This window comes from Haliotis rubra, unplaced genomic scaffold (genome assembly GCF_003918875.1).
Source record: "Haliotis rubra isolate DU_JTF1 unplaced genomic scaffold, ASM391887v1 Scf466, whole genome shotgun sequence".
In the NCBI taxonomy this organism is placed as follows: domain Eukaryota; kingdom Metazoa; phylum Mollusca; class Gastropoda; order Lepetellida; family Haliotidae; genus Haliotis; species Haliotis rubra.
In genome coordinates, this window is record NW_025767153.1 from 249196 (window position 1) to 263796 (window position 14601).

The 14601-nt window shown below is 40.1% G+C and overlaps 1 protein-coding gene across 1 annotated transcript; it reads left to right on the forward strand.

The window, feature by feature from the left end:
- Positions 1-394: 394 nt before the first annotated feature.
- On the forward strand, positions 395-8039 carry LOC124290466 (C-type lectin domain family 4 member E-like). Its single transcript, XM_046727168.1, has 3 exons — positions 395-735; positions 3919-4119; positions 6287-8039. Exons 1-3 carry the CDS (start codon positions 453-455, stop codon positions 6493-6495), a joined length of 693 nt encoding a protein of 230 aa, XP_046583124.1. The 5' UTR covers positions 395-452; the 3' UTR covers positions 6496-8039.
- Positions 8040-14601: the final 6562 nt, after the last annotated feature.

A 14601-nucleotide genomic window follows, 5' to 3' on the forward strand; every position in this document is an offset into this window, starting at 1 on the left:
AACACACACACCAACACTCGCATGCATGCACACACACTCAACAAATATATACAATAATGTCGAAATGGACGTTAAACGTCATTACACCTCTCTTCAAACATTACACATTTATGATAGAACAGAGTACATGTTGTAATGCATACAGGACCGATTGCATACCTCTGGAGTCAACCAGAGCAGAACAATGATATACACATCATCAATCAACGCGTGCACTCACGGAAGTCAAACTACAGTTATGGGAAGCTATAATCAATGAGTCGTTGGCGAGTTGCCTCAGGATCTAATTGATTTGTGGAATTTCAACACGCATCGCCTATTGGCTTCCAGAAGTTAGAGCAAGTGTACAAATGATGTCAGGATGATTAGAGTCCAATCGCATAATTTCAAAAGTCAGTAAGCATCCGTTTGTTTTGTTGATCCCACCAGAGGATTTAATCTGCAAGTTTAACATGGCTGCCGCTAAGATTGTGCTTGATCTTGTCCTGATTACAACCCTGCCTACCAATTACACTAAGGCTATAAAAGTGGGGAGTGTACTTGACTGTGCCCTTGAATGCATACGTAAGCCAAGGTGTGATGCCATGGCGTTCAGCGCTCCCCTACCGATGTGTTTTTTGTACCAGCAAAGCATTCAGGAAGACCCCTCGGCTACTTCAAATATGGACTTGTTGTTATACAACTTAAAGAGGGGCACCGAATGCAATGAAGTTTTTGCAAGGAGTCGCAAATCCAGTAAGTAAAAATGTATGCTTCCATGCTTGAGTTTTTAGTCGAAAAATATTTCGATACTGAATTAAATATTGACATATCATGATCGCTTTCATTGATACAAACGTTTTGTTTCCCTTTAATTTGTTTATGAACAAAACACCTCAACACCAGAGAATAATTGCTATTGTCCCAGGCGTAAAAAGCCACATCTATCACTCTCTTGACAATAGAACGGAAGTGGGTAGGGCAGGCTTAATTCGATTCAAAACTAAATTTGCACCATGTATCCATTTCTGATTTGCAAATTCTCGAACATTGTCGCTCGCCGTCAGGTGGATTTAAAACAAAGCGTTCGAAACGGAATCAAATTCTGAAATCATGAACCGGAACAGAATTGAGATCGAGGTGATTGTCGTCGCCTCTAGTTACAAGAAATATATACGTTAGTTAGGGAACCTAACAGAACAAGTAATCGTAGACATTCAGACAGTTTAGAATATCTGCACCATCTAGGAAACTGATAGACAAATAGACACTGTATCTGTATGTTTGCTGAAACTTATTCTCATATTCATATGTCTGAATTATGTATACTGAACCGCAAAAGAAACGATAGAAGTTTCTTGAAGCACACACTTTAATTCGCTCTTATTAACAATCAAAACGGAGGATTGCGTTTAACTTGACAATTATGGTTAACACATGGTCGGGAATCATATTTAGAGTTCACACAAACAGATTCACCAAAAATGGTCCCACTAAGATACCCCAAAGTCAGTATCGTGTTAGCCTCCATGGGCATAGATGACGGCGTTGCATGGTCTGTACATGGAATGAATTAGCCGGTTGTTGAAGTCCATAGGCACTTGGGTTCGTACTCTGCTTAATGCCTTATCGAGTCCAGCCGGAGTTGTCGGCCTTGGTTGAAGGTCCTTCAGTATTTTTGAATCTACTCTCAAAGGTGTTCTGTTGGACTGAGTGCAGGTCATTGAAGGGATTGGATGCCGTGTTCTTAGGAAGCCCAGTGTTGCCCTGGCAGTGTGGGCACGAGCGTTGTCTTGCTGGAAGATGTGATTCCTGCGACGTTCAAAATGTGGTACAAAGTGGGGTCTTATAACTTGGTCAGTATAACGAGCAGCTGTCACGCCATTTCTTCGTCCTGGACCGTGATTCTGGAACACCATGTGGCCAACTCTCTGGTTCAGATCGATTGCACCCCACACCATGATGCTTGGACCACCCCACGAGTCTCTTTCAACAATACATGCATTGGAAACCCTTCCCCATGACTTCGCCATACTCTCACTCTCCCACACAATATGGGCTTTCATCAGAAAAAAGCACAGTTCTCCATTCTCGATAAGGTCAAATTCTATGCTGAGTTGCCCATTGCAGTCGGTTTGGGCGGTATCGAGCGGTGAGGACAGGATCACGACAGGGCCTGTGACAGCAGAGGTTTCTTTCACACAAACGTCGACGCAATGTCTCGGCACTAATGGGTCTCTTGTGAGTGCCAGTGGTCTGTCGAGCTGTTTCTGTGGCTCTGGTGAAGCGATCCTGCAGATGATTGCGCACAATCTGTCGGTCTTGACGTTGTGATGTTACTGCGGGTCGTCCACTGCGTGGACGGTCTGGGATGCTGTTAGCGGCCTGATCGGTGGTCTGCAGTCTGTAGTTTGTCCTAACATGAACATTAAAGTGATTCGCTACCCTTCGTGCAGCCTGGCAAGCTTGCAATCGTCCCAGGGCTTGGTTCCTCTCATCTCTCGTAAGTCGTGGTATGGTGATTGTGTCAACACACGAATGATTTCAGGCGAGTTTGGGACTTTCATTGCTGACTGACTGGGTGAGTTTGGTTTTACGCAGCTTTTAGCAATATTCCAGCAACATCACGGCGGGGGACACCAGAAATGGGCTTCACATTGTACCCATGTGGGGATTCGAACCCAGGTCTTCGGCGTGACGAGCCAACCCTTTAACCACTAGGCTACCCCACCGCCCCACTTTCATTGCTAGGATTGTCGCGATATGCACGTGCATTTTCATTTTCACGAATGTCATACGGAACCTTTTACCACGTCTGTCTTTTAAGGTTCGTTTGGTCGATATGCTTTTTCATCAGAAAACACACTGATGTTGGTAACAACTGAAAAACATGTTAACAAAACGGTACAATCACAATAAAAGCACCACCTTGTAAGAACAAAATTTTGCATTTGGTTTTGAAATTTGCCTTTCTTTTGCGGTTCAGTATATATTAACTTGCTGCTGAAATGCAGAAATGCGTCCATGTCCATGATACGATGTGTGTCATTTACTTGAACCCATATGCTTGTATCCAAATTCGATATCCTTGATTCCATATCTTATATTCCATATTCGTGCTTCTAACCACCGACCAAAATAGCATCGTATCCCAATTCCATAGATCGATGCTCATGGTGTTGATCAATGGATTGTCTGGTCCAGATTCGATTGTTTCCATATACCTGGAATAGTGCTGAGTGTGGCGTTAAACAACAAACGAACAAACTGACTATAAAATACGCTTTGGAAATATTTACTCTGCCGCTTTACAGCTAGCATTAAGAAAGAGTGTAGGGTAATAAAACCCTATATATTTTTTACTTAGCCAGAAACAATACTTTCAGATATCATAACAAAAATGTCTTAGAGGCATATATTAAACAAAAGTCCAACATAAAGTTTCCAGAAGACGTTTAAGGGTTTCTGAATTCTCATATGTGGCAACAAAATTAATTAATGCTGAAGGACATTTGCTTCCATTTTACACTTTTTTAAATGAATCCCCAAACATAAAATATATTATGTATGTTAATACATGTTCTTATGAAATTGTTTTTCTTAACGCCCCAAAACGCGTTCAATAAATATATCACCTCTATAACCGCACAGTACTTCAAAGAAACATTCAGAAAACTATGGATACGTTCAACTGACAGTGCTCCTAAAACGTAAACTCATTTTTAACGCGAAAAACGGGTTATATGGGCTGTTTATAAGACTCTTACATTTGAAATGATGAAACGTTAAGAGTTTCTTCCTTGTTCCCTTGGTATTGCTGTATGGCATCATTGTGTTCCGATATTATGACGTCACACAGGCATTATCTTCAAGTCAGATACTATTTTACCAGTATGTCATCTTTTTCTTGCACAATTGCACCAAAACCTTAACTTCCAGGGAACCCAGTGTGCAATGTGAAGAAAGGCTACAACTACGAACCAGATATGGACGTGTGCTACAAATACCACTCCTCCGAGAAAGTTAAACACGCAGCGGCCAAGAATACATGTATCAACGAAGGAGGTTCCAATCTTCTCAAGGTCGACTCAGACAAGAAACAGGACTTCTTCAAAAAGCTCGTACCGTCAGGATCATTCGGTGAATATTAGTTCGGCATAGCGACGGGCGGTTGGGTAGTCTAGTGGTTAAAGCGCTCGCTCGTCACGCAGACGGCCCGGGTTTTTGATTCCCCACATGGGTACAATGTGTGAAGGCCATTTCCGGTGTCCCCCGCCGTGATATTGCTGGAATATTGCTAAAAGCGGCGTAAAACGATACTCACTCACTCACTCGGCATAGCTACTGTTTCTAGCACCTCTCAACTGTATATGAAAGCCATATGCAAACAATCATGATCATGGGACTCGTTCCTCGTTCCTCGTTCTGCTGTCAATCGCTCTTCAATGGGCTTCGGGTCAGGCTCGCTGACTTGGTTGACACGTCATCGGTTCCCAATTGCGCAGATCGATGCTTATGCTGTTGATCACTGGATTGTCTGGTCCAGACTCGAGTATTTACAGACAGCCGTCATATAGTTGGAATATTGCTTAGTGCGGCACATCCCACTCACTCACTCACTCAATGGGCTTCGCCGGGTGGCCCTCGGGGACCAAAAACTTTATGACAGCTCTGTACCCAAGCTTATCCATTTCTGTCGTTTCAATAGGGGTGCATGTGATTAGATGTCATGTGACCGGAAACATGTGCATGTCAATATTACGTTTATGTGAATGATATCATACAGTTATTTTTACCATGTACATATCAGAAGTACTTTAGGTTCAAAACTATTTGATAGCCCCTCGTATATGATATGAAAAGGTGGGTTTTTTTAACAAAAGATATATTATTTATTGATGTTTGTGTAACTGGCTGAACGTGGACCCGGATCCGTTCTGAAGAATTATGTTCTCTTAAATTGCAAATTCAAACTTTTCCTTTGTAGTTTTAATACAAATTATGTTGAAATGTATATTTTCATCACCAACAAGTGATGTACAGTTTGAGATGTCAACACAATAGAATGTCAGATGATCTAAACTGAGCACAAAAACACCTTCAAGGTATATTAGTCTGTTTCGTGTACCAGGAGTACGATGCAGTCTGTGAAGTCATATTGCCAGTGTTTGCATTATTATGATTTTATTGTGTCAGTTACCAATGACGTACTTGAGCACCTTTTACCTATTATTCAAAACTCTCCTTTCATTCTGTAAATTATATGAGAATAAAAGATGATGGAGTAGAAAGTTTTGTATCGAAAACTAAATAATGTTATGACATAAAAATGGTGACACGAGTCAATTCGCTCCCGCCATGGGTCTGTGTGTTTGTCTGTACGAAATTGACATTTTGCAGGAACACCCGACATCTTTCGATTAGTAAACGTTAATGGGCATCCTGTTTCATTATGGTGTGGCTGAATATAGGCGTTGTACTAATTGTCAAGGCAATGGAAGTAGGAAATAATTTTGAGAGTTTTCAGGGTCTCGCTTCGACTGATTAAAAATACGAAACAGTATTACTCCTTAATGAGGAGAGGCATAGTTGTACGACTCTATCGACTCTATTGGACAGACAACGTCCAACAACAGTCTACAATTCAGTTGTGATGAGGATTAACAATGATGATTAGCATCTTATAAGTAATGGAAATTAAGTGATTAAGGATTCATCGCTTGGAAATTAAATCTTTATTCACGAACGGTCTCTCTGACACATAATTATATATATTTATGTGGAGTATTGCCATGAAAAAACAAATTATTTATGAAGAAGATCGATATAAAGATCTTTGTATTTCGGAGAGACTGTTACCGACAAATGTATGGATAAAGACTTCTTGTATTTTAAGTGCAATGTTTCGGTACCATTTGTTGTACCGTTGTCTCGGGTTCGAATCCCCACATGGGTACAATTTGTGAAGCCCATTTCTGGTGTCCCCAGCCGGGATGTTGCTGGAATATTGCTTAAAGCGGCGTAAAACCAAATTCAGTCAGTCAGTCAGTCAGTGTACCGTTGTCTAGCAGGAATTTAACAAGAAGAGGAGAAATATATATACTGTACTTCCCAATTTCTAAAATGCCACTCAAAGAAGTTGGTATATTTTAGAAAATAATCTCTGCGCACACATAAAAATAAAATCTTGCTTTTGTGAAATGACCCGAAGAGCATTTTCATAAATTTTCATATCCTCCTTATGGAAACATACGACTATTAGTTTCTTGTGGCTGGAGATTTACTTCTTGTTATTACTGTTTTACAGCGTACATCCAAGGAGACCGGCACGACACAACGGGCGAATGGGTTTACTGGGAAGAGACAACTGCGGTAGTGATGTCGTACAATAACTGGGCGGCAGGTCAGCCAAACGGTGCACATAGGGGACAAGACTGTATTTCTATAGATCCTACTGGTCAGCATGACGCAAGCTGTCTCTTCACTAACTACTTCTTCTGTGAGAAATACATGTAACCGACCAATATATATTCTGGCCCCGAAACATAGGATTACTTCATGCTTATAAACATCAGCAAAAACTTGAAAATGTATGAGAACGTAATAATTATCTGCCGTGTTTTCATTAACGTTAAATAAAGCATTAGTTTCATGGAACTTTTAGAACTAGAACCGTTTCCTAAAACCCATGCTGGTCGTAAACATTGTATTAGCAAAATTTAGAAACAACAGTCCTCATGATTATGAGAACGTAATAATTTTATGTCATGTTTTCATAAACGTTATACAAACTAATTTCCTCTTTGGTTTTCATGGGACTTTTGAGCTAGAACCGTTCGCTGGAACCTTTGCTGGTCGTAAACCTTGTACTAGTAAAATTTCGATAACAACAGTCCTCATAACCTGTCTGATGTTCACCGGAACCTGTGCTGGTGTAAACTACGTTTGTCTTCGACTTCGTTCCCCTTACTCTGAATTTCGATCAGTATTTGCTTGCTGCCATCGTATAGATGGAATATTGCAGATTGCGGCCATAAACAACAAAAGTTATTTTGACATCGCCTATTGTGAAATAACGCCACTGAACTTTACTAGGACGCCATGTGTGTGTCACCATTGCACAACTTTATTTAACCGATGTGTTTACAATGTCGATGTTCACATTTACCCATCAGGATTTCAATCAGCAAGAGCTTATGAAGAAAGAGTAAAAATGTATTCTATTTCCAGGTAACGAATGCCAATAATACGACAAGTATTGCAAATTTATTATATGAGAATATGCTTCATCTGTTCAATATAATTATTGACAGGTTCAATTACTTTCACGTACCTTCCGAAATGTTTTCATGTTACCACGTGACTGAGGTCATATGGTGGATAGTCCTAAATTTAAGATTTGTCCTTTTTGTTGGTTTCACCTTCAGAAGACTTAAAATAACCCCTCGTATAAGCTGGTATTACAAACTACTTTCACCTAAGTAATGGTGTCTATTGATATCCCAGTCAGCGTGTCCCTGTTCCTCATTCGACATGTCACAACGACATATAAACTTCTTGTATAGCTGGAAGGTATGCTGTCAGCAACTGTCAACACGCCGTTTCTATGTGTTTTGACGAAGCCGTCATCCTCGGCATCAAGTCAGATTTAGAAGAACCTGCTTGTCTGATCAATATGAATCTCATCCAGAGGCAGGTATAAGAGAAACACGTTTCCTAGGAAGATAAGTCAGAACATCAATATCACAACAAATGAAAAGAAGAACGGTCGAACTCTCTGTGCAAACATCAACCTGCCAGACTGGAACGTAAAATATTGACAATTCGTACGCAGTGGTACCGGTGTTGTTGTAGGATGTTCTGTATTGTTTGTGTTTGGAGTTCGTACAATAGCTTCATTTGCTACCTAGTGATTTACAATAAAAGCATGGACATGTAAGTACGAAAGGATGCAAGCTGTACATAATTAATACTTATACAACGACAGACTGTATCGGGATGTTAGGAATGTTGGGTTTTGTTTTGTTGGTTGTGTTTCTCGTCAATAAATATTATCCATCAATGAGTTTTGTAATACTTTTTCCTACAGTACAGTTACATTTATCCTATACACTCCAACACGGTTGACAGGGTGGAGAAATTGAAAGACAACCTATCATAGACGTGTTGCATTAAAGTAGGAAGAGAACACTATCGAGATACACAAGTCCGTTAACATGTCATCACCGAAATCCGATAAGGAATATTCTCGCGCTTGCGTCTTCTGGACTCTTGTCTTATTTTAGTCTGACAACGCGAATGTTCCTTCAAATCATCTAGGGGTTCAAATCCTTTCCAGTCTGTACTCACTATACTCGTGGGGTTTTCCGCATATGCAGTAAACTTCGAAGACCTGCTGGCGTTCCTTCCGCATCAACTTGAAAATACGATCAAGGTATAACAATCTAACTTTACTGTCTGTATACGGAACTATCATATTTTGGTCTTCAGCAGTTATTGAAGAAAGTTCGAAAAAGGGAGTTCCTGCAAAAAAGATCAATAAATATCACGCTAGTTTCAGGGATATAGCGTAACATTTGTTGAGCATGTTTTGCGAGCTTCAAAACACGTTCTCTGAGCCACATTTTATCCTGGTTTTGGGTAACGTATAGCAAGTGTCTACTCACATCTAAAATCTAAACTTTCCTAGTGAAATGTATCTATCTAGCCAGTTGAACGAATACTGCATTGCATAGTATGTAGAGCAATTTCACATGTAGAAAGGTGGCCTCAAAGATGCATTTAGAAGATTCCCAAGTCCTCCAAAAGTCGACTAAATCCTCACATTCTATACACTGTTTTTTTTCAGTGTAATTGATTCAGAAGAATACTTCAGAATATATTTGATCTATTTGTACTAGTACCATACGTTCCCGAATTATTTCAGGTGAATAAATGACTAGACCTTTCATATGTTTATGACAGTTGCAGGATACGCTCACCTTTTCGCAAACACCTGGTATCATCACTATTTCATAGTGATTCATAACCATAGTGATTGTCATCGTATCGCATGGTGACAATCAGTGGATTGTCTGGTCCAGACTGGATTTGTTTACAAACAACATCGTACAGCTGTAATACCACTGAAACAAATATGATATTGTCACAATTGTACAATCGACTCTGCTTTAGCAGAAATTTCTTCTAGATGTGGAAAGGGTTTTGTCGCTTCTATTGACAGATATCAAATATATCACAATGTGAAAACACTTTTTACTCTATCTATCAATACAGATATGTTAAGAGATCTTCCTGTGTTGAAAAATACTAAACAAGTAACATCAACACCATGAATATAATTCATATTTACGTTTATACATATCACGAAGTGTTAAAGAATGTTATCTGGGTACAAGTATATCGTTTCTAACAAATCAACTTACCGATTTATACTTTCACTCGCTGGAGATGGACAAACTGGATACTCAAACGTTTGCGCCGTACTGTGGTTACATGGCTGAAGTACACTTCTCTGTGTTTACACTGTATAATCTGCAACGTCACGGGTTTATTGGATGAAGCAGAGTGTTGAGCTATCAGTAGGTTCGTATGTTGACAGGCTCAAGTGATTTCTGTACATGTACAGCATCGACAGCCATAAAACAACTTTCTGAATGATGTGAAATAGACTTGCGTTGAACATTCAAAATTCGTCAATGACAAGAAATATGTTCTGCTTTTTATGTTTTTGCATATGTACTTCCGTGGTTTTGTAGAAGTAGCATTCACAAAAAGTCTGTGTTAACTGAGGACGAAATACCAATTGTCAGTGGCGTAAATCCTGCTGGAAAATCATGTAGGAAGCAAAACTACACTAAGTCATTTGGATCCCCAGTAAGGTGGTCAAACTTTGGTTGTTAGTGGTTTATAGCTTCGTTTTAACTGATAGGAATGGACTTATTATCTTTCTATCTTAATTTTCATCAGGTTGGTTTTAGTGTGTTATACCAAACTATTTGATTGCCCTTTGTCGACAGATGTTGTACAATGAATACCTTGTTTTCATCGCTATATGGCTGTAATACTGCTGACGCGATGTAATATTTTAACTGACTCTGTCACATTTGTCAGTGGTTTCCTCATACTGACTTGACTCATGAAGACATGTCCATTCCACCTTTGTACTATATTCAAAATCTGTATAAAACTTCATACAGTGAGACAGATATGCTGTGACAAGCAAGTGGACAGCCAAATCCCTTAAAGGTTAACCATAATCCTTAATGTTTTCAAAGAGAAACTTTTAAGGGCCTATTCGATTATGCTAAACAGGTTTTGGTTTCTGGAAAACCATGCACTCGATTATGTCGAAACCTGTAGCTGTCGATCCTCTGAAACCATCTCCGAAACCATCTCCGAGGCAAGTTTCGCAGTTTCAGTTTCGCGTTCTTTCACAACACACAAGGCGTAAATGAAGTTCAGCTGATCTTGGTGGCAAAATAGAGCAGCCGTTTCTGTAACCAAAATAATATCAACTAAGAACTAGGAAAATATTATTTAAAACCCCAGTCTATTGAACATGACTATTCTATGTAACATATAATTACTTGTAACAGTATAATTACATATACGCCAATATTTACCTCCAAAAGCATATCATTTCTTTATTATTTGTTAATTCCCTGATAAAATGACAAAAAATATTACCTTCAATTCATTGCAGTCATTCAATTCGTTCCACATTTATTGTGCATCCATTTTGAAACCGGATGGTTAAACAATCCTCTCGTTTATAAAACTATAAACTATTTTCACTTTGAAACCATGTATCCGTAACTAGACACTAGTTTATAACAGGAGAATTTAGTTTCAGAAACCAAAACCATTTTTGCAATATTCGAACAGGCCCCTTAATGTTCACAAAAAGGTATATGGATCAAATGGAAAACAATTCAACCACCGATGGAACAGAATCAAAGTATGATACCCAAACCTCGTAGGAAATACATTTCCTGCACCCACGACTAACGAAAGGTACAATTACTAGCGCAAGTTAACGACCAAGACCCGGAAGTAAAATGTCTGCCCGAAACGAAACACGTGCTCCCCGTTACATTCTTCCCCCCTTAGATCAAAGTAATACTTTACTTTGTCCCGATAATTCTAAATCTAAATCCCCAGTAATACTGAAATAAATATACAAAGTAACTAAATATACAAAAACTCAACTATAAACAATATTTCTGTGGAAAACATAATAATTAACACAACCAGAGAGACACAATTACAATAAGAGTCCATCAGTTCAGTCAGTGTCGGAAGTTAGCAAATAGTTCATTTCCTCTATGAACTGCTCCTCCCGAGAACATCTCCGGTGTGGCCAGCATCTCCATTCCTCCTGCGCACGCTGTCGGGCTTGTACACGATCCGCTGGTAGAGTACCGGATGACTTCATCATTCCTGCCGGCCTGGGTGGGAGGACATCGCCGGGATCCCGGTATTCCCTGTTACCAGCGGCCTCCTGGTGGTATGCGGTACCGCTGGCATGGTTCCTCATATGCGATCTGATGTGTTGCCGCGTCTGGTATTTCTTCCCACATCCCTCACACTGGTATAGAGTCACTGTGTCCTTATGGTACCGGGCCCAGTGGTCCATATACTTGCCCCAGGTGAGGAAGTGGGCCGCTCCACAAGCAGGAACCGCACAGGTCAATCCTCCGGAAGGAAAGTCCTCTCGGATGTGGGACTGGAATTGTCGCAATTCCTCTGAATTTGCATAAATCTCCATACTGAACTAAAAAAATGAAAACAAAACTACAAAATAAACATCCACAGTGTCTGTACTACGGGGAATAAGGTTTTCGAGGTTTCACATTTCTCCCGCTCCTAGTCTGAAGTAACGGTTCAGATTCCTCTTCGGATTCACTAAGTATAGTTTCACTTTCAGCCAAATTGATATCTAATTCAGACCTATCTATCCAATTTTCAGGTGCATTTCTTCCCTCATAAGGCTTCAACTGATCCACATGTACATTTAGACTAGATGATTGACTATTTTTCTGTATTTTGTAGGTGAGGGGCGACAGCTTGTCAAGCACAAGATATGGTCCTGTCCACCCAAGACCAAGTTTTTTTCCAGCATTTGGAGGGTACCAGCGCCAGACCCACTGTCCTATTTCAAACTCTCTTGGTTTCAGATTAGTGTCATAATTGTTCTTTTGTGTTTTTGCTGATACCTTCAGATGTTCATTTGCAAAATCAAAATTCCTCTGTATGGATTTTCTCAACCACTCTACATACTCAACAGGACAACATTCCCGGACTGAATCTGGGGGATCGCCCACCATTAAGTCCAAAGGAACTTTGACCTCCCTTCCAAACATAAGCAGATTCGGAGTACAACTTGTACTACTATGAATACTAGCCCTGTATGCCATCAACAAAAACGGCAAGTGATCATCCCAGTCTAGAGGTTCTTGATGGACATAAATAGAAAGCATTTGTCTCAGTGTACGGTTAAAGCACTCTACGAATCCATCAGATTGAGGGTGATATGGAGTTGTACGGGATTTACTGACCCCCAAGAGTTGACAAACTCGTGCAAATAGATTAGATTGGAACTCACGCCCCTGATCAGTATGAATTTGCTGTGGACAACCATATCGACAAATCACTTCTGTCACCAGTTTGTCAGCTACTGTTAAAGCTGTATGATTGGGAATAGCAAAAATTTCCTTCCACTTTGTTTAGTAATCCCCTATCACTAAGATATATTCATTCCCTTGCCGAGTCACGGGTAAAGGACCTACAATATCAAGAGCAATGCATTCCATTGGACCTCGTACTGGTGTAAGGGAGACTTACTCTTTCCTGGACCAGCTTTACACCTAGCACAAAACTCACACTCCTGGCACCACCTTCTAATAGCATCAGTCATACCTGGCCTGTAGAATCTATGTTTCACTGCTGACAATGTTTTTGTCTCTACCAAAATGACCAGCAGTTTTACTCATGTGCAACTGCTCGAAAATGGTATCTCGAATTTCTTCCGGTGCAACTAATTGCAAAGTTTGCTCTCCATTTTCCAAAGTATGTTTCCGATAAAGCAAGTGATTTTGAAGGACAAGAGAATCCCATTGACCCAATAACTGTTTACTTTCAGAACAAAAATCAACCACCTCAACTTTTGTAGTTTTTTCCACGGAAGAAACTAATTTTTCCCAGATTGGACCAATACTAGGATCACGATGATGCATCTCAAGGAGATCATCTCTGGTCCAAACTGGGATCCAGTTTGGAGTTCTGTCAACTGAACCAGTACCAGAAACAGAGGCTTGCGTCTCCGTGGAGACAGAATTTATTGTTATGTTAGGTGAATTGTCAGAAGTCTTATGGTAGGGTTTCTCATCTCCAAAGGATTCTGAAGCTGTACCTCCCCCTAAACAACACTCAACACAAGAATCTCTGGCACACTTTCTAACTGGTTTTCGAGACAGGGCATCCACATTCTTTTGCTTTGGTCCAGCACGATATCTGATCTCAAAATCAAACGTTTCAATTACACTGAGCCAACGTGCCAACATTCCCTCCGGATCTTTGAAATTTCGTAACCAAATTAATGGTGCATGGTCAGTTCTCAACACAAACTTTCTTCCAAACAAAAAGTGTCTAAATTGTTTCAGGAAAGTGACAACGGCTAGTAATTCCCGCTTGGTAGTACAGTAGTTCTTTTGGGCAGCATTGAGTGTACGGCTAGCATACGCTATCACTCTTTCTTCCCCATTTTGAATCTGAGAAACCACCGCACCAATCCCATGGGCACTAGCATCTGTGTCTACCACAAACATTCCCTGATCTTTAGGAAACAACAAAACTGGTGCGGTCAGTAAGCACTGCTTTAATTGCTCAAACGCTCGCTGCCACTTTTCAACAATAAGTGACATTTTTCTTTGTTAGCGTAGTCAAGGGCACTGCTATTTCAGAAAAGTGCTCCACAAAATGGCGATAGTAGCCCAACCAAGAAAATTGCGCAATTCAGACCTGTCTTCAGGTCTTGGCTAGTTTTCGACTGCCTCAGTTTTCTGTTGGTCACAACTAATCCCATTCTGTGAAACAACATGACCTTTGCATCAGATCACGGATGTAAGATCTAATGCAAGCTTTATAATCAGAGTATGGGAGCAGAAGTGGTGTCACAGATTTGTTGAGGGCTGCCTTAGCAGCAATATCAGCCATCATGTTCCCAGAAATGCCAACGTGGCTGGGTAACCAACAAAAGACGATGTCGCATTGGCCAGTAGCAAGCTCCATTATACAATTCAATAATTTCTAATAAAAGTGGATGTTTGCAAGAAAGATTTTAATAGCCTGGAAGACACGAAAGAGAATCTGAAAAGATGATATATTGTTTATAATTTACGGTGTTTATTAATATATTTAAGAGCTGCTAGTGTATTGCGTTTGCTTTCTGCTGTGAAAATTGAACTGTCATTGGGTAGTCTGAAGATATTAGTTTTGGACTCCAATGACAGTGGCAACAAGCAACCGCGCCACCATCCTTGGATCCATCTGTATATAAGGATTTATAGGTATTATATTTATTTCTTAATTGACTAAATTCTTGTTTATACTGTAAATCAT